Source organism: Corvus kubaryi, unplaced genomic scaffold (assembly GCF_017639235.1).
Source record: "Corvus kubaryi isolate FWS band 111438036 unplaced genomic scaffold, C.kubaryi_AGA036_p1.0 137, whole genome shotgun sequence".
NCBI classification, from domain to species: Eukaryota; Metazoa; Chordata; class Aves; order Passeriformes; family Corvidae; genus Corvus; species Corvus kubaryi.
In genome coordinates this window covers 30,427,707-30,452,644 of record NW_024580671.1, presented here as the reverse complement: position 1 = coordinate 30,452,644, position 24,938 = coordinate 30,427,707, and the positions used below count along the sequence as shown (strand labels likewise).

Here is a 24,938-nt window from a genome sequence, read left to right as displayed (position 1 = left end):
CGAAGTGGCTCTTGCAGGCTGGGGCTCACTCACAGCCCCGCAGCCCACGCTGGCCCTGGGCTCTGCCTCCGGCCTGCCCTGACAGCCCAGCCCAGACAAGGAGAGCTTTGTAACAATGGCAGCAAGGTTTGTTTCCCCAAACCAAAAACGTGCCAACATCAACATCTAACATTGTCTATCACAGGAAAACTCTTGGAAGATATACTGCTACTAAAGCTAGATATAAAATGTTATTAACAAAATAAAAAAGCATAGGATTGTACAATGCCGACCCAAACTTTTTCTGGCCAATATGCCCAGAACCTTGTAAAGGTACCTCACTGACATGGCTGGATCCTCAGAGGAGCTCCCAGAAAACAAGTACATCAAAGTTTGTAACAGTTTTTAAATACAGACAATGCAGACCTTTCTGAGCAGTCTGATCACGCAGCTTGAAGGCTGGAGAAACAAACAAAAATACCTAAAGATCCTCTGGGTTCCAGGGGAGAAACTGAAAAACAGCTACAGCAAATGGGCAGAATATAAAGAAGGTGAAACATTTTCTCATTTAACAGTTAAAGAACAGGAAGAGTTTAGGAATCACTGTTCAGAGACTCCTGTTTAGTGACAGCAATTTATTTGACCATCTGGGCAAAGAAAGACTGCAGCAAACCACATGGAGGAAATAAAAATAGATGAACAACAAGTGACTGATTTTGCTTGACTCGAGCCTACAACTCTGCAGAGCAGGAAGCTACTTCATGTGAAAGACATTATTGATGAAGGCATTTCAGCCTCTTGCCAGTCCTTCCAACAACATACTAGATCTCCCATGCCAGCAAACCTGTCTTGAGACGTGACTCCCATCCCAAACTTGACAGAAACACCACCAAGTACAAAAGACAAATTGATGAGCCTTCTGGAATGGGACCACCAGAGGAAGGAGCATTTCTGTGATGTTCCACAGTAAAAGAAAACTCTTTAGGAGAAAGAATAGGAGGCTTTTTGCTGTGTTTGTTCATTATGATAAAAATCTTCCTTTTCTTGACAGAAGCAAATATTGAAATGGAGGAAAAGGCAGCCCACTGTTCAGCAGTATCTGATCACGGCATCTCAGTGTGCCGGTTCTCACCTTGGGCAGACACACAGCCTCTGCCGTGTCCAGGGCACACTTGCTGTGTGTGACAGTAGCAGAGGGATGGTGATGCCTGCCCAGGAGGCACAGCCATGAGCACCAACCTGCCCAGATGAGGAGCCCAAAAGCTGTTGGTAGCGAGGCATGGCTAGCAGAGCCATCACCCAAGGGAGCCCTGTTTCCACCAGCCCAGACTGGTGCCAGCAGATGACAGCGATGGCAGCAACAACTTGATCCATCCTTGGATAACTCTCTCTTCCCTCTGCCTGTCACTCTCCTCCTGTCTTTCTCACCAATAAATACACATATGTTATATTCTTAGAGCTGCATTCAAACCAGAGGAAAGCCACCCGAGCCAGGGACTAGGAAGGGTGGCAGGGAAGCTTGAAGCCTGCCCATATTCAGAGTTTTAGAGCCTGTCACTGCCACCTGGCTATATTTAGGAGTAGCTGAAGGAGGGTCTTTCAGAGATAAGAAAACTGCCAGGCTCTAAAGAGGTGCCTTCTTTAAGCTGCTGTAACCCCATTTCAGAAGATTTGCATTCAAAATTCACCTGCTCCTCCAGGCACGATCTCAGTGACAAGAGAGCTAAGCTGACTGCTATATGTAGCTTGGCTCATGCCTTCCCATCAGGCTGGCCCACTCCTTGCATCCCTGCCTAGTCAATCCTTAAGCTGTTTAGCTGATCTTACTGAGCCTTCCTGAGCTGTAGTTGGAATCTCAGACCCAGCTTCTGCAAAGCCGTTTGCTCCCTGGGAAGGCAGTCCTGGAGCACAGTGGCACACCCCAAAAGGACTAAAAATACCCATCCTCAAGCTGTGCTCAGACAAGGTCTCTGATGGCTTGTTACAAACAACTAATCCAAAGCTGCCTAATATTTTGATATTTCAGGCTGGAGATCTTCCATGCATGGGCAACAGCTTCTCTCTTCTCGTGTCCATGAATGCAGTTAATCACTTTGTGCTGGTTAATTATAACTCCAGGATTCACACACCTCACTTTGTCTATCTCAGATTTAGGCCTCCTGTCTCATCCAGGTCTCAGTCCCACAGGCGCCAACATCACTCATCCATCCTGGGAGCCATCCTAATAAATGAGTCTCCCCAGGAGGGCCCTGAACCTCTCCAAGGACTTCCTAGACCCTCACATCTGATATCTGACTGTAAGAGAGCTGATGTTATGTGAGATGCATCTCCAGGCCTAACCTCCATCTTCTCTCTCTCCTCCCAAAAAATCTTCTCACCTTTCTCAAAGCTTCCATCTGGAAGAAAACAGGAACATGAAGTTGTTGCAGTGGGGATACTGCAACACGCATATATCAAACCAGGCATCCCGTGGAAAGGAAATATATATGGACAGATTCTTGCTAGATGTTTCAGAGATGTTTATTTCTCCAACCGCAAGGCCGGAGCTCTGCCCAGGAACTGTTCCAGTCACGGACCAAGGGTCCTTCTGCCCGTGCAGGGAACACAAACCAACCAATGGGAAGGAGGCTGAGCAGGGCAGGGAAACCCCGTGTCTGTGCCCTCAGGGCCCCTCTCCCAGGGCTACACGGCGGGGAGAGGAGACCCCAACATGAAGTCAAGACCACAAATGGTTAGTCTGCCCTAACCCACTCTGGGCTCCAGACTTAATTTCCAAATACATATCTCCTCCTTTCATATCTTGGCACAAGGTGGTCAGACTTCATTGCTGAATGCCTTTTTTTTTGATCAATTTTTCTTGACAACCACTTTTAGTCCTGGAGACTTTTGCTTATTGTTGTAATAGCTTCAAAAAACTTCTGTTTGGAGAAAACAATGCTGAAAATAATGTATCCCTGCCATGTCACTCTTTATTGTGAGGGTGGTGAGGCCCTGGAACAGGTTGCCCAGAGATGCCTTGTCCCTGGAAGTGTTCAAGGCCAGGTTGGGTGGGGCTTTGAGCAGTCTGGTCAAGTGGAAGGTGCCCCTGCCCATGGCAAGTCGGTTGGAATGAGATGACCTTTCAGGTCCCTTCCAACCCAAACCATTCGATGATTTCATTATTCTCCCCCCACAGCACACTGCCTGCAACCAACCAGCCTCTGAACTGACAGCCATTTCATCCTGCCATGTTTCAGTCATTACATACAACAGAAAAAGGGGGGAAAATCCAATGTAAAATTAAATTGGATTTTAAAACTACAGGAATTGGCCAGAGTCTTTGAGGGAGGGCAGGACAGTCACTGAGTGCATTAAGTGTTCAAGGAGTGTAGCTTTAGGTCTGATGGTGTGCTGGGTTTTTTCTTGTGAATGACAGCATGTAAGTTGACAGCAAAGTTCTGTCCAGCTGTGTGTTGTACACCGATGCTGGAAACCTGGCCAAATTTATTTGACTGGATCCTTCAACATTTTTCTGTTTCTTCTCTGAAAACTATGTCTAATAAAACAGCGTTCTGCCTGTTCAGCCCATCATCACCCCTGTGGCCCTGAAACCATCTGTCATGGATGGAAGCAGCTGCACTTGTATGAGAGGAGCAACAATATACAAGAGAGAAGCAACAGTATACTTTATTGATATAAAACAGTGATTTAACAAAGTTCAATGGTAAATGCAACAATGGTTTAACAAGATTCAATGGCAAGATTGTTTATTTACTACATAGAGGACAAGGTCAGACAAAACTGCCAGAGAGACCCTGTCGTTGAGGCATGAGGTTCAGAAAGAAACCCCTTGCATTCTAAATCCCTTCTCAAAGAGAAGTGTAGGTGTGGCTGAATCCAGTCGTAGTCCCAGACTTGTTCAGTGGTTTATGTCTGAAAGATTATATTTGCACAATCAATCCTTTATACCACTTAGCTAAGATTTCGAAGTTTAGCATGCTATTAACCACTTACCAAGGTTCTGTTGCAGTGAGGAATCTCTGAACTTCGAGGAGTAACCTGGAGAGGTCACCCTCCTGAAGGGGACATCCTGGCATGCCACCCACCATTCCAGACAGTCCTTGGCTACCCTGCTGCCCTCCACCCCCAAAGTACAGAGAAAGCTGGGTGCAGCCATCAGAGCCCCACTGGTAGTTAGGGCTGAAGCAGCAGAGGGGAGCACCCAGACACAGCATCCTCTTGCGTGCTAGAAATGTGCTTGTGCAGCCATGAACTGAGCCTTCTAACAACAAAACCACCTGAACCACATGTTTAGAAAATTCCTGAATGCTCCTGAAACCATTTCCTACAGTCCTAGAAACACTTCCCACAAGCCAAGCCCAGGAGTTCAGCTGCTGTCACTAACAGGGTGAGCAAGATACCACCCAGCATATTGAATAAGTGCCACTGTTCCACTCAGCTCTGATTTCACAGGGCTTGCATACTGAGTTGGTAAAAACCTTGTCAGTTTTTATGTGATTCAATTCTATTTTATTGCAAGGAAGTGCTGCAGCAGAAGAGCAAGCTCACACACCTTCTGCTCAGATGAGCTTCTCCTCTAATGCCATATGGACAAAACCATCACAAAATTTCAATCCCAAAATTTTGTAAAAGTTTTAGTAACTCCTCAAGGTTTATTGTGCATTCTCTTTAACCCGTGCCCTCTCAGGTAGTCTTTGATAGCTGTGAGTGATGGCAGAGAAAGCAGTTGCCAGATCCTGCCTGCTGGTTTGCCAAGAGGAAGAGGAGGAAATGCCTTGGGCAGCTCTGGTGTGGACAGGTCATCTATCACATTTTGTTGAGAAGATGCTGAAGAGTGAAACACTGAAAGAGAGCTGCTAGCAAAACAGTTGGGGAATTTCTGTCCATTCTTCTTTCCATCTCCAAAGGGTAGCCTTGTACCCTCCTCACTGTGTCTCAACTGCAGTGCAGGAGTAGGCAGCAGAGCACTTATTCTCCTCCTGGCCATACAGCTGTTTCCAGGATGATCTGTGGACAGCTTCTCCAAAACACGTGCTAGAGTTTCAGCTTGGATTATCAGGATTCTTGGAGAGGACCTGAGTTGGTGCCTGGCTGTTTACTGAGAGCACAGTTTACCCAGGGTCACTCTCCAGGTGATGGATAAGCACCCCACCATGAGGCCAGGGCAAAGGATGCTCAGGTGGGATGCTCAAGAGGGAAAAGGTACCCACAGCAGGCAGGGAAATGGGAATGCACATAAAACCTCTCTATTATCATATGAAGAACAAAATAATTCTCTCAGGCCACTCAAATTGGATGTTTTATGTGTTTTAAAGAGACTCTTATTATCAAGGAAATAAGAGATGATGGGTCATCGACTGCTCTGTGCGTCTGAGCGTCTATCTGCCTTTCATGCCTTTTAATTAGACACATCGGGATATTGTCCAGGCCATGAATACATATTGCTGTTTGAATTTTGGGCTACAGTGGCTACAAGTGGAGTTTTAACACATGTGGCATTCCACCACCCCTGATGTAAGCAACAAAACCATCTATCTTGTGGTTATGAGGAGTTGACCCAGATCAATGAGTCCAAAAAGGGCAACAGAGCTGGTGAAGGGCCCAGAGCACAAGTCCTATGAGGAGCAGCTGAGGGAGCTGGGGGTGTTTAGCCTGGGGAAAAGGGGGATCAGGGGAGACCTTATCATGCTCTATAACTCCAAGAAAGGAGATTGTAGCCAGGTGCGGGTTGGTCTCATCTCCCAAGTAACAAGTGACAGGATGAGAGGAAATGGTCTTGAGTTGCACCAGGGGAGGTTTAGGTTGGATATTAGGAAAAACTTCTTCACCAAAGGAGTTGTCAGGCACTGGAACACACTGCCCAGGGAAGTCTTGGATTCACTGTCCCTGGAGGTGTTCAAAAGGTGTGTGGGTGTGGCACGTGGGGTTATGGTTTGGCAGTGAACATGGTAGTGCTACACTAACATTAACGGTTGGAATTGATGATCTTAGGGGTCTTTTCCAACCTTAATGATTCTGTGGTTCTATAAGCAGAAAGGTGAGAATTCCAAGCACCTCATTAAAACTGAACATGTCCAATTTTTTTTGGCCTAGGGCCCAGGCAGCAGTGTTATCCAAGGTGCCTCAGCATGTTTATTTTCAATTGCAGGGCTTCATCATCAATGTTTCTCTCATCCTTCATCTCCCTCCATACACTAAACACAGTGCCAGCATTCAGCAGATGATGTTGCTGTTTAGGCTGGAAGAATTCTGTGGAGGTACTGGGAGGAGATCTCTGGTGCTTCATTAATCCATGGCCTTCTGCCAGCTGATGTGGTTTCGTAACGGTACCAATTTTGGTGTGACCATGAATGCCAGTTGCTCTTTAGCACAGCAGTTGTGTGTGTTTGGAGTCAGCAATAAAAGGTTAACACTTGGAAAGGTGTTATTTTCTAGATGCCAGTCAAATACATGGCAAAGAAGATCATTTAAATATGTCTGGTGGCAATTAGGGGTGTAAAGTCTTAAGGTTGTCTGAGATAATATATACCCAGATCTAGAAGGTCTGCCTTTCTCTCTATATTTACTATTCATTTTGCTGACTTTACAGTAACAGCATGGAAGGAACCATCTGAAATTCAGTATGTCTTTTATACCTTGTCTGGAAGCAACCTGGAAATCTCCCTGTGATTCATCTTTACCACAAACAAACCTCAGTGTCCTCTTTCTGAAATGCACATGAACACTAAAATGCTGTAAATCCCTCCAGGCTGACTGTACCCCAGCTCTGCAGTCAACAGAAGTGATTGCCCTAATTGAATGTGTCAATTATGAGTAATAACTCTGTTGTGGTGAAGTCAGCCTAACAGAAAGCCTTTAAAGACTTTAAATAGGGAACTTAACAGCAGAGCTCCTGGGTGGTTGGGTAATACAGCTTCCATGAAGACTGCTTTCATTAATTGATTTCTAGGCAACAGCACTGTAAGTAGCTCTAAGAAAACAAACTTCAAGGAGTCAAAAGCCTATAGTGTGATACAAAACAGACTGAAGGATGTTGCACGTGAATGACTTACTTATGTCTTGTAGCTAGGCACCTCTGGCATTTATTAAATTTCACTTTCATGTGTATAACACCTGTGTGGAAAATTTGTCCAAAAAATTAATAAAGGTCTTAGTATGTTACTGCTGAAACACCGAGTGCTGCTGGGAATCCAATAAGCAATGTTAGGCATTTGAATAACACAGGTACATGAAATTGTGATTAAAAATAATTGAAAGAAAAGGCTCATTCACTTCTATTAAGCTTTGATTGTTCCTAGGAGTATCAGGACACATGCTCCTCACCATGCAACATTATCTTTCTCCAGATTTCAGTTTCACCAAATATAGATTGTTCAAGAGGCTCACAAACCCCCTTATCTCACTTCACAAATAAACAGATTAGTCTCAGGCATGTTTTCATTCTCTTTATTTAGTAGTGTTGTTTACCTATATTACTAATTACCATATTAATAACATTAGTAACCACATTTTAAAAATACACCAAAATTCCAGACTCAGACCATTTTTAATAGATGTTATTTATCACAAGTATGTCCATTTCTCATCCATACTTTATCCTTCATTTTTGTTCTAAAGGGTGAAAGAAGGCTCATGGAGGTATCAATGGCAAGTTTTCTTTTGCAATTGGAAAGTACCAATCCATTACATACTCACATCATAAAAATGTTTCTACCACAAGATTATATTTCATATTAATTTTTTAACACAAGCAAAACTGACCCATTTTTCTTTTTCAGTGCCCTCCCTACTCCACCTTATGCTTCTTGCATACTTATTTGCTACTTTCTAGTCTCGGCAACATCAATTAAAAGTGTTTTGTAAAATAAATCTGGACTGTAGATACATGCTGAGCAAGTCAGAAATTTTCCTCCAAAATAAACTTTGCTTGAAAAATGTCAGTTTATTGTAAGTTGATGGGGAAGCAGGCATCCAAGGTCCATGGCAGAAGGGTTTGCCACCACCAGGCTCACTTGTTCATGTACCACCATCCCAAGCTCTGGGGTCTGGGTATCCTGCCCTGGGGCACCAAACTCTCTGGGTCTGTGGGTGAATTAGCTGCAGGCCAAGGTGACCACAAGAGTCAAGGGGTGTAGGAAATTTGAGGGAATGGGAAAAGGTGACTGCTCTACGTAATATGGGGGGAGGAAATGAAATATTTCAGTCTCCTTACAGTAACATTTTTAAGCGTTTCTAGTTCTGAAATTCTTTGTTTCCTTTCATTTCACAATGAAATTCATTCTTTTTCTTTTGTTGCCACAAAAATAGTGATTTCCCCCTAGTTCTGCATTCCAGCTGTCTCCTGCAGAGGCCCCTGTGTTATGACAAAGGAAGTGGGGTTGTGATGACAGTGGCTGTCCTCTCCCCCAGGCTGTGGCCTTGTAGGACCCCCTGAGCAGTGACCCTTTCCCAGGAGGCAGTGAGGAGGCTGCCTGATAAACAACTTCATGGTTTGGTCTCAGGGGTCTGGGAGAGTTTAGCTAATGGTGAATTGGCAGAGTCCATTTGGCGCAAGAACCTTCTGTTCACTGCCAAATGCTGGGGCACCCAGGTTTTTACCTTTGCAAATAGATTTCCTCACTGAGCCCCTGTTCCAGTGGCTGCCCCCTGCAGCACCAGCTCGGGGGCTGTCACCTCCAGCGAGGAGGGGGAGCCTTTGTTACCCTGCTCCCAGTGCCAGCGCAACCCCTGTCCCCTCGCCCCGTATGCAAATCTGCTTAAGTACACGGAAACTGGGCAGTGAGAATTAGTTTTCAAGGGAGAGTTTGATTTGAAAACACCTCCACACCTCTGTCCTCATTTGAAATTTAACACAAGGTATTATTTTATCATGTTTGCAAATGTGGATTGTGTCCTCAGGGGAGGGAAAGAAGTCATTGATACGGAACAGAAATGTCAGGATTTTAACACAATTAATGGTATCCATCTAGTAAATGACATTCATGCCCCATACGCATTGTATCTTCGTTTCCATATTGCTCAAACTTTAAATGAAGTAATATCATTATTTTGACTTCCTTTGTCAATTAGCTGATGAACAATTATTTTTGAGAATTTCAGATTACAAATCCTATCTGCAGATTAAATTTTTCACTTTTTGTGATAAATGGAGTTGCGTATAATGAAGTGCATTAGAATATTGGTCAGAGGCTTGAGCTTGAGCTAAGCACAGCGTGAACATCTTTATGTTTGCTGGCAGTAAACCAGCTTCTCTCTTTTCTCTGTTTTGCACAGTCCTACTAAGCCAATCCTCACTAGAATGAGCACAAAACAAATGAATAACAGCTTTTGTACATCAACATTAAAATGGGAAGAAGCTTGGGAAAGGGCCTTCAACAGAGAAGAATGCTGACAAGTGCAAAAATGCCTGATGGATAAGCACCACCTTCTAAACATAGATCAGCCAGACATGGAAGTGATTTCAGAAGAGAAATGCAATCATGGATTACACACCAGCTCATTAGAAACTGTTGCGGAATACAGCATCCAGAAGACATGCATGAAAAGTCACATTTGGGGAATAAATTAAAAGGGGTGTAGTTGTTGCTAGATAAACATATGTAATATATATGCGTTGAAGAGGTTTGTAAATGTCATTTTTTTATTCAGACGGAAAGCAAAAAGCTTTAAAACCTTTCACAGTAGAGAGGCAGTTAGCTTCAGACTATTCCTATCCCAGTAGCCGAGAAGCTGTTAGGACATCTCTCTTAAATTAGCATTTATAGACTCTGAATGTTTCCATTACCTAGTGAAAAAAGCATAACTTTTACTGCTACATTGCTGCACTTCATTTTCTTCACTGTATAATAAGTTGACTAAAACTGTAAAGCTTCTCAATTTTTACTGCATATGTGTTCCAATTAATATGTCTGTAACAAACTTAAGACTCAAAAATTATTTCTGACCTATATTCTAGTTCTATGAAGCATATATACTATAAGGTATGTCTGACTGAATATCATAATGCTATAATTTCCCAAGATGCATAGAATTGTTTGTATTTGAAGTGACAAAATAAAAGCCCTTGATTTCTTTTTTAATAGGAGAAAGTAATTTACCCCTTAAATGTAACACACAGCTGCTCACTTCAAGGGCATTCCTTTTCCCTGTTCTTCCATGCAACTGCTGAGTGACACTCTCTGGCCCATGCCAATCAGATAAAATGAGACCTTCTGGCCTTAAGTTTAAGCTCAATACAACTCAGTAAACCCTTGAGTTTAAACTCAATACAAAAAATAAGAGACTAGTAGGCAAATACATATTGCAAATAGCCATGTGAGGGCTGGATGCAAATAGCCCTGGGGTGCTGGTGGGAAAGTGATTCCCTCCTCAGGTCCCAAAGGGCACTCTCAGTTCCAGAAGCCACTGAGAAGTAAAAGAGGAGTAGGCACAGAGTATGAAGAAAGAGCTCTTAGTGAAAGGCCTGGATGCCAAGTACCAGGCACAGAGCAACAGAGGGAGGCAGGGACCCCCTCTCTGCTCCTCTCTAACACTCCCACCGAGGCACACGTCTGTCCTGGCTCAGGAGTGGCCATCAGCACGTTGCTCCCTACATGTCTCTAGGTTCTCCTGTGTATCACAGATGAATCCAGCCCAAAATGAGCACTGCGATGCTGGTTTCTTCAGGGCTTTTTAAGCCTGTTGCTTTGTTCTTTGGCTTTCAGGGGAAATGGCTGAAATAATAATCAATTGCTAGTGTTGATCCCAAATAATGCAAAATGCTGAAGACATGAGGTAAACATGAGTTAAAACTGCTTTTTAACTATTGACTCTACAACACAAATTATTTCAGAATTTAGTGCATGAATCTCAAAAAATTTATTTTACTTTTGAATGAAAAATTATCTTTAAGCAAACTGCCAATAAACAAATACAGGGAATTGGACAACCTTTCTATCTAACTACCACTGTGGCACTGCTTGTCTTAGAGACTGAATACTGATGTGGATGTCAGCCAAGTAAATTGATTTGTGAATCTGGGCAGCATTTAAAAAAAAAAATAAACAACACATTTTTTTAATCCAAAACTGCTCTTGTAACTGTATGTAGGAAATTCTCCTGACTTCTAACAGACCAGCACTAGCTGGTCAAAAACCCCACCCAAATCAGTCAACCACCATAAACATTTACCCAGTACCTGCTATTGACCCGAAAGGGGTGGAAGGTAAAAATCAAGTAGTTCACACATGAAGCAGCATAAACTCATTTAAGGGCCCACTTCAGGCAGGTTTTTAAATCTGTGGTTAGTCCAACCAGTGTCAGCTGGAAAATGCACATCCTCAGGGGCCATATGCAGTCAGGAGTCCCTGTTAAGTGGTGTCTCAGTGAAGCCCATCCTCATTCTCTGCTTTTTGTTGGCTCACAACCACACTTGCGCCTCAAAGCCTGTGAAAGGGTTTGTTACCTGGATGTGCTCTCGTATCACCATCTTCATTTGCTCCTTGAATTTACCTCTATCCCACATTATTGCAGTCATGGCACTTTTGCTGTGACAGAAATCACCAAAACAGGGTTTCTCTGTATTATTTTGTTTAGCATCATGGTGATGGTGTAATGTAAAAGCCCTTTCTAAACACAGAAACAAAAAGTTTCATCACAAGACATCACAACCCTGTCAGGGCAGCTCAGTGAATATGAACCATTTGTACACAGTCAGAAGGAGAGATGTACCAGGATGTATATCATTAAATGTTGACTCTGTAAGAATAGTATGTTTTATCTTTTTAAATGTTACCACTTTCCCATCCCACTCCATTGTAACTTGTCAATTCTAATTTCTTTTTAAGTCAACAAACTGTAAAGAAAACTGTTGAAATACCTGATTTTCTGTAAAAAGTAATAACAACAATAATTTTTGTTACTTCAAAGTATGCTTGGTATTAAAGTACCTAATAAAGATCAACAATGACTTTTGTAGCATACTAAAATAAAGTGTGATAGTGCTTTTCTCCAGCTCATCTGTGGTAAGGGCTGCTGTTGTTGGGATTACAGCCCTCCTAAACACAAGCCTGGATACCTCCTTCACGTCTGTACCTACAGAGATCCCTCAGGTATGTAAAGGCCAAGTAAAATCTGATCTCTTAACGAGGGCAGGGATTTGTATGCATGGGTCAAATTCCTAGTATATGAACCTTGCTGGTAAATATCTCTCCACCCTCTGGTACCTGGCTACATATCTATAAATGGGCAAAAATATAAAGTTTCTGATTACTCTATTTGGTATAAAATTTGGTTTACAGTAAGAGAAAGAAGAGTGTAAATTATTTATAAGTTAATTATGGTTAAATAGAGAACTTCCAGGTTTCTAGGATGCTGGAGTCCTGTTCCTTTTTAAAAGCAATGCATTTCAGTTAATTCTAAATAGATTGGAAATCCCCAACAAATGCTTTCAATGACACAGTAAAGCTCAGAAGCTGATCGCCCGCTAATTTCACTACATGAAGGTATACCAGAGCCATCAGGGGCTGCCACATCATTGCAGAGTTTGCACCAACAGGAGGTAAGTACTTCCTTGTCAAAGAGATGCTGGGTTTGCCTCCATGCTGCTGATGCAGCAGTATCTGGAGATGATCTAGAAATTATTGTGACTGGGGTCTAATTATGCCCAAACTCCCAGGCTCTGACACATTTCGATTGGCGTAACTGATCAGCTTCCCTCACACCATCCATCTTTCCCTGTTCTAGGGAGGAAAATGTAATGCTGGCCCCAGCAGCTTTCTGTCTGTTTTCACTCTGCTAGTCTGATGTCCTTCAAACGTTTAAAAGTTTTAGTAGTTTCAGCTGATTCTCTGAGGATTTGAAATGGAATAAGATCTAGATAGTTTAAAATAAATAAAAACTCACCCCAGATTTGTCCTGACTAGTTCACACATTGAAAAGCCAGCCATATGCTGAATAGGTTCTGAGGTAGTGCCAGAAAGCAACACTTTTTTCCCCACGTGCTAAAGTCAAGAAGTTTATACATTTCTCCTTCCCAAGAAGCTGCACTTCCCAAGTGCAGAAGGGAATGGCTTTGCCTGTTGTTGGAGTAGCTGGCAGTACCTGCACGCATTAGCCATGCTTGCAGCCATTCCTCCTTAGCCTGTGATCCTCATTGGCTTACATTAATAATTTGAGAAGAGACTTTCACAGAAGGCCCGGAATTCTGCAGAAGGTAGAATACGTAGTTTAAAAATCCATCCTCTTCCCTTTAGATCAAGTAACGTTTGTGTCATGGTGCTGAAAACACAAAGCCAAGGCTCGCAGTGATCAGATACTGCCGTGATGCTTTCTATTACCCATCTGTCTCTCTTAAATTTTTGCTTAGTGTTACTTTATGCTGCCTTCTGAAATGTCTTTTGCATTTTAAAAAGTAAAGTGATATATCCTTCCTTTCTTCCAGATAGTCTCATAACCCCATGGGGAGCAGTTACACAGCTTTTCCACTTCACCAAGTCATGAGAGAAGTATTGCCTCTGCAAGAGACAAATCTCCAGGGAAAAAGTGTAAGCAGACACATCATGCTCATCAACTCCCAAGAGGAGATGTGGCCTCTAATTGCCTACAAGACACTACAAAGCTCTTCTCCTTTTGAAAAAGCTCTAAAAGTTGCTGCAGAGCACTTCCTGAGATCACCAGTGAGAGACCAGCCTCCAAGTTTGAACATCAGCTCAGTCACCTGGGAAAACAGCCCGGGAGTGAAGATGCTCCAAAATGTTTGGAGCTCAGGCTGAATTTACCTCCACAAACCAGTTTTAAATAAGGATAACAATATGGATTATGACTCCATAGTGCAAATTATGACTCCAAGTGCAAATTAGCTTTATAGTAGCCTAATATAGCTGTTAGGATTATTAATAAGCAAAATTATATATTAATAATTTCTTAGGGGAAAATATTAAATAAAGATTGTCAAAATCCTATATGCTAGAAGTCTCTTTGATATGATTACCACATATTTTAAAAAGCATTTCCACAGTTTAACACCAGAAGATGCTCTAGATCATCAGCTACATTACCAGTTACACAGACTCAGGATTTCCCTGTCAGATCTCGGCACAGGAAGGTAGGAGTTTTGCTCTGCCATAGCAAAAACCAGGCACTTCACTTTGACAGCTCTCAAGCATGGCTTTCTCAAAAGGTACCAGGCAAGAGTCTGGGATGTCAGCACAAATGTCAGGCTTACAGGTATGCAATTAGCACCTTGATTCTCCTTTATCTAACTTTAAGCCAACACAATGCAAAACTAGTAATAAGCTAGGTGGCAGATGTTCAGTATGAAAAAGAAAATTAGGTCTCTTCTCTACTTGCTTTGATGTTTTTTCCATTAAAAAAATGAAATTAGTTGAAGTGTCACTGGAATATTCTGAGGGTCTACTAAGTGCCTGCTGTATTTGTATTGTATTTGTATTTGTATTTGTATCTCAAATGGCAATTGAAAGTAATGTAAAGTATTATGGTCCTCAGGCCATGAGCTGAGATGGTTGGTGAGGGAGTTTTCTAGAAGAGCTTTTAGGTGATAAGCTACTATACATGTCATCAAGAAAGGAGCTGGTTTATTCAATATAGCTGAATTCATGTATACTTGAGAAGGATAAGGAATAAAATAATTCAGAAATTCTGAAAGAACTTCAGGCTTAATACATGCTATCACTGTTTGGGGGAAGGGGGTAATTTTTATTTTATGTGCTTTAATATAATATGAAAAATCCTCATTTACAGGTTTTAATTTATTTTGCTTTAAGTAATGTGAAAATTCTTCACTCACAAGATACCTTGGGGATGCCAGAAGCAGTGGAGGGGCTTTCCTGGAGCAGCCCCAGGAACGATGGCTATTGTCCTTATCTGTGCTGCCATCTAATGGCTCACCAGCCTCTGCGGGCGTCGTTCTCGGGAGTTACTTAAAGGCAGCTTTGCATTTGCATTCCTAGAGATCAAGGTAACAAAACCAGTGCACGCGTTACCTCCTGTATATGCACATTGTCACCAATGTTTCTGCCTCCCAGAAACAGGGCAAAATCCAAGAGATGAAACCATCACCGTATTAACTTGCACTGCATAAAGTTTGAGACAAAGTTTGAGAACTTCAGTGGTTTTATTTGAATTTCTGAGACTGAAGAGAATAAGCTTTATCTTTATAAATGCAGATGAGAACTTTGCTTAACATTTTAAAAGCATTTTCCAGACCTATGGAGCCCAACACTTCCTAGGGAAAGGCTTCTGCATTTCCCAGATAGGACAGACACTAATTTCTATTTACCCTCTCAAAGAACCATAGAATCATAGAATGGTTTGGGTTCAAAGCGACCTTAAAGATCACCCAGTTCCAACCCCCTGCCATGGGCAGGGACACCTTCCACCAGACCAGGCTGCTCAAAGCCCATCCAGTCTGGCCTTGAACACTTCCAGGGATGGAGCATCCACAGCTTCTCTGGGCAACCTGTTCCAGTGTCTCACCACCCTCACAGTAAAGAATTTCTTCCTAATACCTAATCTAACCTACTCTCTTCCAGTTTCAAACCATTATCCCTTGTCCTGTCACTAGGACCCTGCACTTGGCCTTGTTGAAACTCAGGAGGCTGCCATGGGCCCACTTCTGGAGCTTGTCCATGTCCTTCCCCATGACATCCCATCCCTCAGATATGCCAAGTGTACCACTCAGCTTGGTGTTGTCTGCAGATCCACTCTCAGCTCCAGCATAAGCCGGGCAAGCTGCAAGTTATCAAAGCTCCAAGCGGTGGAGCTGGGAGCACAGAATGGAGGGATAGAACAGCAGAAGTAGGAGGCATCAGAACAAATGGAAAAGTAAGGTAGTTTAAGTCAAACCTCTGTACCAGGAGATAACCATAACTGGACAGCATTCCTCCAAATTGCTCTTGTTGAAAAAGCAGAGGTTAATGAGGCTACTGAAATAATGACTCTGAGATGATACTAAATATGGCAATGATGAGCTACGGTCATGCAATAGGAGACTAATGAGCATCTTCAAAGGCAACAGAACATAGAAAATTGAAGGTCCCTAAAGGAACAGAACATCAGATTTAGGCCATCCAAGATAGCATTTGCTCTGAGAAATGCTAAAATGGTGAAAACTGATTATGGATTACCAGGATGAGGGCTGGGAGCACCTAAAGCCCGTAATCGCAGAGGAACAATGCAGGGACTCTAGAAGCCATTAGCACATTGACCTCGAGAAAAAGCCTGCTGTGAGGGTGCAGTGAGATTCAGGCTATGGCAGGCATACCAGTAACAATGAACTCTTCCTGCCTAGTGAGGCTGTGCAGCCTCCCAGAGTGATGTCCCCAGGCCCTTACCACTCCCAAAGGAGTCTGGAGAACAGGAACCAGAGGCAGAGACATCCTACATAGGCACTGCCTGAGGAAGGAAAAGGCCGAGGATAGAGCAAAGCCCAGAGAAGTAAACTGGAAAAAGTCCAAAGCCAACACTGATTTTGAGACAGGATTTTTGGCAGAGAAGCTCCCAAAGCAATAAGAAATTATCACCACACACGTATATTGCATGTATTTCATACTGAGGCACCTGGTAATCTTCTCAGAGGCCTTACACAACAGGCCTCCAAAATGAGTTTGTTAAAGAACATGGCATGCACGTATGTGAGCCAACTTAAATAACTCTGCCTGCTGCTTTTTCATGGTAGGAGTCACTGCTCAGTGTTGAGCTCTGAGGAACCACCAGAGAAGGTGATACTCAGGTCTGCCAGTCATCACTGGACTGTGCTTCTATTCTCACAGAGAGATCATACCTCCAGCTGTCACCAAATAAAATATATATTATATATATGTTAAATATAGTTATATATTCCTTATATATTCCTTCCCCTTTTTGCTGCTTCTCTACCCTTACAGGCTCCTCCAAAATAGAAAAGCAAAATACATACATGTCTGTATTCAGAACCCATAAAAAACTCACGAACACATCACATTTTACTATTTTTCAGTAGCATGTATTTCTTTTTTTCCTTTTTACAAGAATTACAGAGGAGGAAGAGGCTTAGCTAAATTCAGCAAGTGCAGGGAAGAATCTCAGAACCTGAGATACATGGAAAGGCATGGAGTCACAGTACTGCAGGAACATTCATGTTGGAGGGGCTTTGGGAGGCATCTAGTGCAACCTCCTGCTCCATGGGGTCACGGCACTCTCCATTCTGGTCCCATAAACATCAGCAGTGAAAAGTACATGGTGTTTCTGGGCAGACTGCTCCAATGCTTAATTAATCTGCAAATGAGTCAATAATTAAGTAAATATCAATGGGGACATGCTGACACATGTTATCAGAGCAGCTGCTATGTGTGTGGCTACACTCTTAAGGGAAACCATTCCAGTCTTCTTACAGTATGTTTTTAACTCACAGACATGTGCACAGAGGTCAGATTTTACTGTATTAACAGTGCTAACTTGTCATTGGTACTGAATTATATTCTTGCTGTAGTTGGAAGGGATGTATTTCACTTAAGCTTGTCCATTCTACCTATAAGAGCTAAAGTCAGAAAGCTTTATTACTGTGTTGAGAAGTAATAAAGGTATATAGACCAACAGAGAAATTATTGGTGTGTAACCCTCATATTTGTAGCTGTGTTTTCTACAGAATTCCCCACCCCAGGCAGAAAAAATCAGGTTGAGCCCACATGTGGCTCCCAGACCCATGCCTGCAGCCTGGACAGTACATTAAACAACTCTGGCAGCATGCAGTACCTCGTAAAAACACCAGGTTCTGTGAAAACTGTTTTGCATTGCTGGGGTAGATTGGAAAATTTGCAACAGGTTGTCAGTGAAAACCGAAACAGGTTATGGAAAGGCGCTGCTGAAACCCAGAACGAGGTGAAAGAAGCCAAACACAAGTTCCTTGTGCTTGTACAACTTGGTGGATGTAGGAATGCACAGGCTGGCCTGGAGGTGTAGAAGACCAGTGTTACAGTCAGCAGTGTCTGTTTCCAGACTGTGAATTCTGTTCATCTAGGACCCTTCTCTGCTAGTGGGGGAAGTCTTTCCAGACACTGGGAAAATACTCAAAATCTGGAGACAACTGTGTGGTGTTACATCATCACAGCCCCTGTTTCTTACTGGACTTGAACAATATCATGAAGGTAATGAGTCTTCTTTCCCATTTCTGTGATTTTTCTCTTCCCATCATCTCCCTTTTCCTTTCTATTGCTAATTATCCTTCTTTTTTTTTTTTTTCTTTTTTTTGAGAGAGAGAGAGTTTATAATAACTACTGTTATTCTGAAAGCCCAAATAATTTATCCTGGACTTCTCAGTAAAGAGGTATGGATGTATTATGTTTGTTTTATTTTGTTGGTTTTGTTGTGGTTTTGGTTTGTTTGGGGTTTTTTTTCCTATTCTTAAAGTGACTTCTGAGCACTCACAGTCATGATGAAATGCAGGAAAATATGGACATCACATATTGTAAAGTTTTCTAACCCAGAGGGCAAACAAAAAGTATTCAAAGGTCAACTGCACTTAAACCTCATTATTTTTAAGCCGATCTCATGCTACTTTGTAGTCTAATTCACTGTATTTTAATGCCAAGTCCTGCAGTAACTAGCTAAAAAGAGCACTCATCCAAGGGTGTGGAAAAGAATATGCCAGCCAGATGTCGTCCCAGGCCAGAAAATGAAGCAGCACAGCAGGGAAAACAGGCTCCAGGTCTGAGCTGCCTGGTGCAGTGCCTGCTGGGCATTGTGCCAGAAAACAGCCTGAAGCAGTTTTCCCAGTTCTCACTCCTGTTCCCTCCTTTTTACTGCGTGTTAGATGGTTAGTATCAACAAGAGACCTTTTTAAGCAAAGGGATTTATTGAATAGAACAGGAAGTAAAGGGAAAAGACTTTCCAAAGGAACAAGGGAGGAGAAATATTTATGAAGACAGAGCATTCCAGAGCCCCTGTACATCCCAGACCAAGATTAATATTTTGCACACCATGTTGTTAGATGAGAAGCCCAGGGATACCTCCAAGCCCCCCAATCCCTCCAGTGTCAAGTGAAGGTCCAGTCAGACATTGGTATGTGCCATTTTGTAAAGGTTTTGGGGTCATCACAGAAGGAAGAGACAGAGAATCAGAAGGGCTGAAGCACCATGACCCAGGATTTCACTGCCTGACTTAAGGACCAGACATGTTGCTAGAAAAAACTGTACTTGTATGCTACAGCTGTGAGAGATCAGTAGGATCCTTTTCTTGGGACTGGTCAGAAAGTTTAACTTGGAGGAGATCAGCAGATGCATTACTCAAACCAGGTGCAATTTCTGTCTCCACATATGTCCAGCCACGTGGCTTGGTGATCCTGGCTCTTTTCTTGTGGCAGGGATTAGTCCACCCTGTGCCCAGGCCAGCTCCATCAGAACTACCAGTTGTCCCAGTATCCCAGTTCTGTCCCCTTTACGAGACAGAAGCAGAAATTTGTCTGCTGGTCTCAAGACTTCATCAGCTTCATCAAAGCATGAGCCTCAGCCATATTTTTACCTGGGCTATCCAACACGTTAAAATCGGAGATGAATCACTAAGAATGTGGTGCCATGGCTGGTTCATGTCAATCTAAGCGTGAGCTGCTATTAAGAGGAGCAGCCCTGCCCTCCCCTGCACACTCCCATTGCCTCTCCAGTGTCAATACTGGTGCTCATCTGTGTGCACAGTCAGCTGCACCACTGAGCTGGTTCAACCCACTCTATGGCCACATGATTATCAGTGCCAAAATGCATTGAGGAGCACCAGCTTGGGGACTGAAAGGGAAGTCTGTAGTGGATTGACATATCTTGTTCAAGCACCCTGCACAATGACTGTGTGTGCAGAGTAAGTCTGGTGCATCCTGATCCCATTGGTGACACTGTGCATATACTGGACAACCCACTCAGTACTCACACAGGTGGTCCAAAACACCTCACATGTGCCAGTCATAAAGGACACTTGCTGTAAAGTCCATCTCTGTGTGACCACCAAGACCACTGAATATGCACAGACTGTCCTGGACAAGTCTGACCACTCAGCAGGATGTGCTGAATGTGCCCATTGCTCCCCAGACACAGCAGGATCTCTCATTTATCTATGGGAAGGGCAGCTCCTCCTAGGACAACACCACCTCCACCCATGATTCTGCCTGCAGATTCCCAAATTTCCCACCTGTAGTTGACTGTCCATTCTCAGGGCTGTCCTGAAAGAAATTGCTGTGGCATCAGGTGAGTCAGATACAGATGAGTCAGCCGTAAATGCTACCCAAGACAAGGAAGAGAGATGACTTTGACTACAGAGGTTTTTAATCTGACAACAAAGCCTTCCATGTACTTGGAAGTTGAAGCTACTCAGAGAAATATGACAAAAATGTGTAAGTAGGAGGGTCATTCAATTTTAGTACATAGAAAACTGCCTCCATTTCAAGTTTTGAATCAAGATTTTCAGCAAAGCAATATTTGGCCTTGATCGAGGCATTTCTGAGTGCAGTGGTATCTGTACAGAGACTGTGTAGCACTGCATGGAAAACCCAGACACCCCTGACAGACGGGCTTTAGGAAATCTTCCTGCTGTTGCTCAAGGAGGACTTGCCCCTAGCTCTTCCCTGCACCTCCCTGCCAGGGCTTGCTGAACCTATCATGGGGCTCACAGAAGGGAGTTTGCCACTTAGATAAAAAAAGTCATGATTGTTAGAAACTGGCAATTAGGATGAGTATACAGGGTCATCTAGTGACTCCTCTGAGAGCATTAATACCAGCAGAGAAGTTGGGAAGGAGGGGAAGAGTCACAAAAGAGTTAGGAGGGAGGAGAGGAGTCATGACTTGGGAAAAGCAACTTAAACTGAAGGAAGGGCACTTACTGGATTTAATTTACCAAAGTCCTCCAAACAACTCACAAAGCAGCCTGGCTTTCAGCTGACATAATATATGTTAAGTGAATGTAGTATAATTAACATTATTTGACTGGAAAATAAGTATTTCCAAGTTTCATTAGGCTTATAAGGAAAAAAAACCAATTTTAGATGAATATTCCTGAGCAAAGATAGAGTTGTGGATTCAGAGTTGATGTTTGCCATGGCAAGTTACTTATGTATAGATGCTAGTGAAATTACTTGAAGGAGGCAGGGGAAGCAAACAACCTTTGGCCAAATGTGAAGTGCATGCACTGCACTGACCACCATGCTTCCCTCAATGTGTTCTGCACGACCTCAGTTTCCATTTTATCAAAACTTGATTGAACTCAAGGTTCACAAGAAACAAGGGACTGAGTCCCAGCAAAAGGATATTTTCCCCTTGTTTTCCTGTGCCATACACAAGCAGGAGCAGTGAAAACAATGAGAGACCAAGCTGCACCCTTTTGCTCTGCACAACTTCCTGAAATTTCTCCTGAGCCAGATAAACCAGGCTACAGCAAAACACAGGTCAAGGCTAAAATGTCATCTGCTAGGATGCTGTGGAATTTGGGAACAGTCATATTTTCACACCATCTGCTTCTTTACGATAAATTACTTTGTGACCCGGGTGTATAATAAGATGTACAGAGAAAATGTAAGATGAATATCCTTCTAGCCTTTACTAGTCTCACCAGAGAAGCAACGGAAGTCTTGTTTTAAACTAAGGAGGCATAAAAAAGCACTAAAAACTGCATGGGAAATGGCCCAGAACTGCAGAGGATTTGGACAAAAGGCTTTCAGGGCTGCAGGCAGAGGCCTGGCTGGGGACGGCAGAACCAGCCGCTTTGTCACTGCCCTGGGGCAGCAGCCGACCTTCACCCACAGCAGCACGTGTCAGCGCCTGTCAGACCGGCCCACCTGCTGGATTAACCAGTTCAAACCGGGTTTTTGGAATAAACCGCAGGAACTTTCCTGGAGGGGATTAGCGAGTGCCTGCAGTGCCTGTCCTGACCTGAACGCAGATCTGAGGGCATCCCTGGCATTGCAGCTGCAGCAAACAGCTGAGAAGGGCTCATGTCTTTGTCAGGCACCAACCAAAATCGTGGCAGACAGGACGGCACTCCACAGGGAGTGGTGCCAGCTGGAGGCTTTCATTCCCATTCATTCCAGTTGTCAATGCCCTGCCTGAGGTCACCACGCTGCTGCCACTCACTTCTCCAGCCGCCCACCGAACGAACAAAAATGGGGAGTTGTGCCATGGGATGGGAGGAAGGCCAACGCTCCATCAAGGCAGCAAAAGGACAACCCACTGACAGAGGCCTGGAGGGAGCTGTGACATTCCAGAGATGATGTCTGCTCACAGTCCAAGAAGTGCCCGAGTCTGTTTTCATTTAAACCAGTTTTACAGTCTGGACTGGACTGGGATTCATATGCATTTTATGTGGCCTACACAACCCGCTCTGCCCTGCAGGAGATGACAGTTGCTGCCACAAGTGGTTTGCAGCCTCAGAGCGACTGCAGATGCCGAAAGACCAGAGTGAAGCCTGCTCACTTCTTTCTTTCTGTGACTTTTCCCATGGCTGGCTGGATCACTTGGTGGTTTCTATGTCCCTTCCCTGCCTTGAGGCAACATCAGCTTCTCCATACAGGCTGAACAGGCTTCACACACTTTCTCTGGAGTCTGGAGCAGCTTTACAAACCTTGGAGCTGTGCAAAGGTACAGGAAATGTCCTGCTGGCTGCTGCATCCATCCAGGATGTGAGGTGATAGTCTGTGAAGCCAACCAAGTGGAGGTGATGGTGGCAACCTTCAGAAGGAAGCTTGGGGAAGGGGGAACCTTCTTACTACCAAACCTTGCAGTATCTCTGTGGTTTTTTTTTCCGTTTTCTCATGTTTCCTGATTGTGTTACCAGTCTGTGCAATTCCACAAATTAAAAGTTGGAGTTTTTTTCAGGTGAATCTTGGGGAGTTAGGAACATAGCTCCTAAGAGCATAATTTCCTCAGCCCAGAACTGTACCTGTGGACTGATGACCACCATGCATGCACATGCATTAATGTCCTGGGGTGATGGTATGAAGCCGCTTTATTCCTTAACCATCCGCTCAATGCCCAAGGACGCTGTGCCTCTAAGATGGACCCGGGGTCGAGGCCACGGGGCCAAGTGCGGGGCAGTTTAACGGCTCAGCCCAACGGCTCGGGGGGCTCGGGGGTCTTGGCAGGGCTCGGGAGGGAGTGCACCGGGAGCGCTGTGCTGCTTTTTGGGTTTCTTTTGTATTCTGGATAGCTGGAAAAAGGTTTTTTTCTTGTTCTTTTTTCCTTTTCCTTCTCCTTGCCTCACTGCCTCCCTTCTCTCCTCGCCGATCCGGGGAGCCTGTGGGTGGTCCCAGCAGGCCCACAGGGTGGCCCCGGCTGGTCCTAGCCCACGTGTCTGTTCCCTCTCCCAGGAATTTTGAGGTTTTGAGGGTTTTTTTATCCTGTTCTACCCTGTTTTGTTTCTGTGTTAATAAACAGTTTGGTTTCTTTTTCCCACTTTCACTTCTTGTGACCTATTTGTCTCATTGACGGAGGAAAAGAGGAGGCCCTTTTCCCTTTGGAGGAGACACTCCAGAGTGTTTCCTCTTGAAGTTTTGTCTCAAAAACGGAGACAATGAACATTGCAGCCTGCTGACACATTGATCCTCTGTAGCTGCTTTGGGACAGGAATACATTAGTGCACACCAGAAAAAAACCCAGCATTGAAGGAAAGTTGTGCAACAGAGGGATGTTGCACTTAAAGTAAGGTTTGGGGTCATCCAAGGAAGACAGACAGGATGGACGGCAGGTAGAGCATGTACAACACATTCCTTATTATCCTCTTGTGATGTTCAGCAATTTACAAAGGTACCAAACTAATTCAGACTGTCTCACCAGGATCTGACACGTTACAAACCACAAGGTAAAAAATCAAACACAATGGCCTCACCTTCTTGATAAAAATATGGGAGTGGTTTCTTTATATCTCATCCACGCTTAAGGGAAGAGATACATGGTCTGGGACAGCAGAGCTGGAAACTGTTCCATAGGAAGTAATATAATCCAAAGTCCTATGTATTTTTAAGAAGTTCAACCCTGCCCCCTCATAAAGCAGGTATTTCAGTATGTGGCACTTGTGTTAATTGAATGCCCTCTTTAACGCAAATAAGGAAAGCCACACTAAAGTCTCTCAAGATTTCAGATAAGATCTGCAGCTGGTATAAATAAGCAAAATGTCACTAAGGCCAGAGGAATCGCTCTGTTCCTCCCTCTCCTGCCGCTGCAATCCCTGAACTTGACCCTACATTTCCATGCTCCTACAAGGAGTGCAGCACGAAGCACGTCGCAGCAATCCCTCCTCCCTGCCGCCTCAGCCTGTCTGGCCGTGCTGCAGCTGGAGCCCTGGCCCTTCCCCAGGGACACGGCGTGTCAGGCTGCCGGGAGGGAAAAAGCCAGGGAGTGTCTGGCCAGGGCGGGAAGGGAGGGCTGAGTTCCTGTCACTTCCTCTGTGATTATTTCAAGATTTTTCAGGAGAAGTCTTTACAGGATGGGTTGGGCTGTTTTATCAGAGACAGATTTTGGCAGGCTAGTTCCCAGGGAGGTTCTTTTCACCCTGCAGCCCTCAGCCAGAGCCTGCATACCTTACTTACCTCTCCAAATCCAGCACAGCCTGGCCCAACCGATGGGCAGATTCCGGCCTGCTGAGGGAGACAGCCGGGAGTGCCAACCCTCCCTGCAGGAGGACAGGCTTTTGATTTCGTTTAAGAAATAACACTCAGACCTTGGCTGGTGACAAGCAGTCCTGATGGTGCTAACATAAATCTCCAGGTCACTTGCTTGACAGGGGCAAGGTTAACCCTTCATAAGCAAGGAGAACACTTGAAACTTTGCAACCAGACTTTGCTTTCCCAATCTCTCTTTATGGCCTCACATTTTAAGCGGAACAGCTAGCAAAGCGAGCAGGAAACAACAGCTCCTTCCTGCCACACAGCCCCAGCCATCCACGCAGGGAGCTTGCCTGCCCTGGGGCTGGGTTTGGGTGTCGGCCAGTGCTGATCAGCATCCCCGTCTGAATCA

The 24,938-nt window shown here is 44.0% G+C and overlaps 1 protein-coding gene across 3 annotated transcripts in view; it reads left to right on the top strand.

Annotated features, from left to right (window-relative positions):
- LHFPL3 (LHFPL tetraspan subfamily member 3) overlaps positions 1–11,945 on the top strand; it is a 240,280-nt gene extending 228,335 nt beyond the window's left edge. For all 3 annotated transcript variants that reach the window (XM_042018391.1, XM_042018390.1, XM_042018389.1), the window contains one exon: positions 9,253–11,945. Coding sequence is in view for 1 of the 3 variants with exons in the window: in XM_042018389.1 (XP_041874323.1) it covers positions 9,253–9,281 (29 nt within the window). In the remaining 2 variants the exon portion in view is untranslated. The remainder of the gene's footprint in view (positions 1–9,252) is intronic.
- The last annotated feature ends 12,993 nt before the right edge of the window (positions 11,946–24,938 follow it).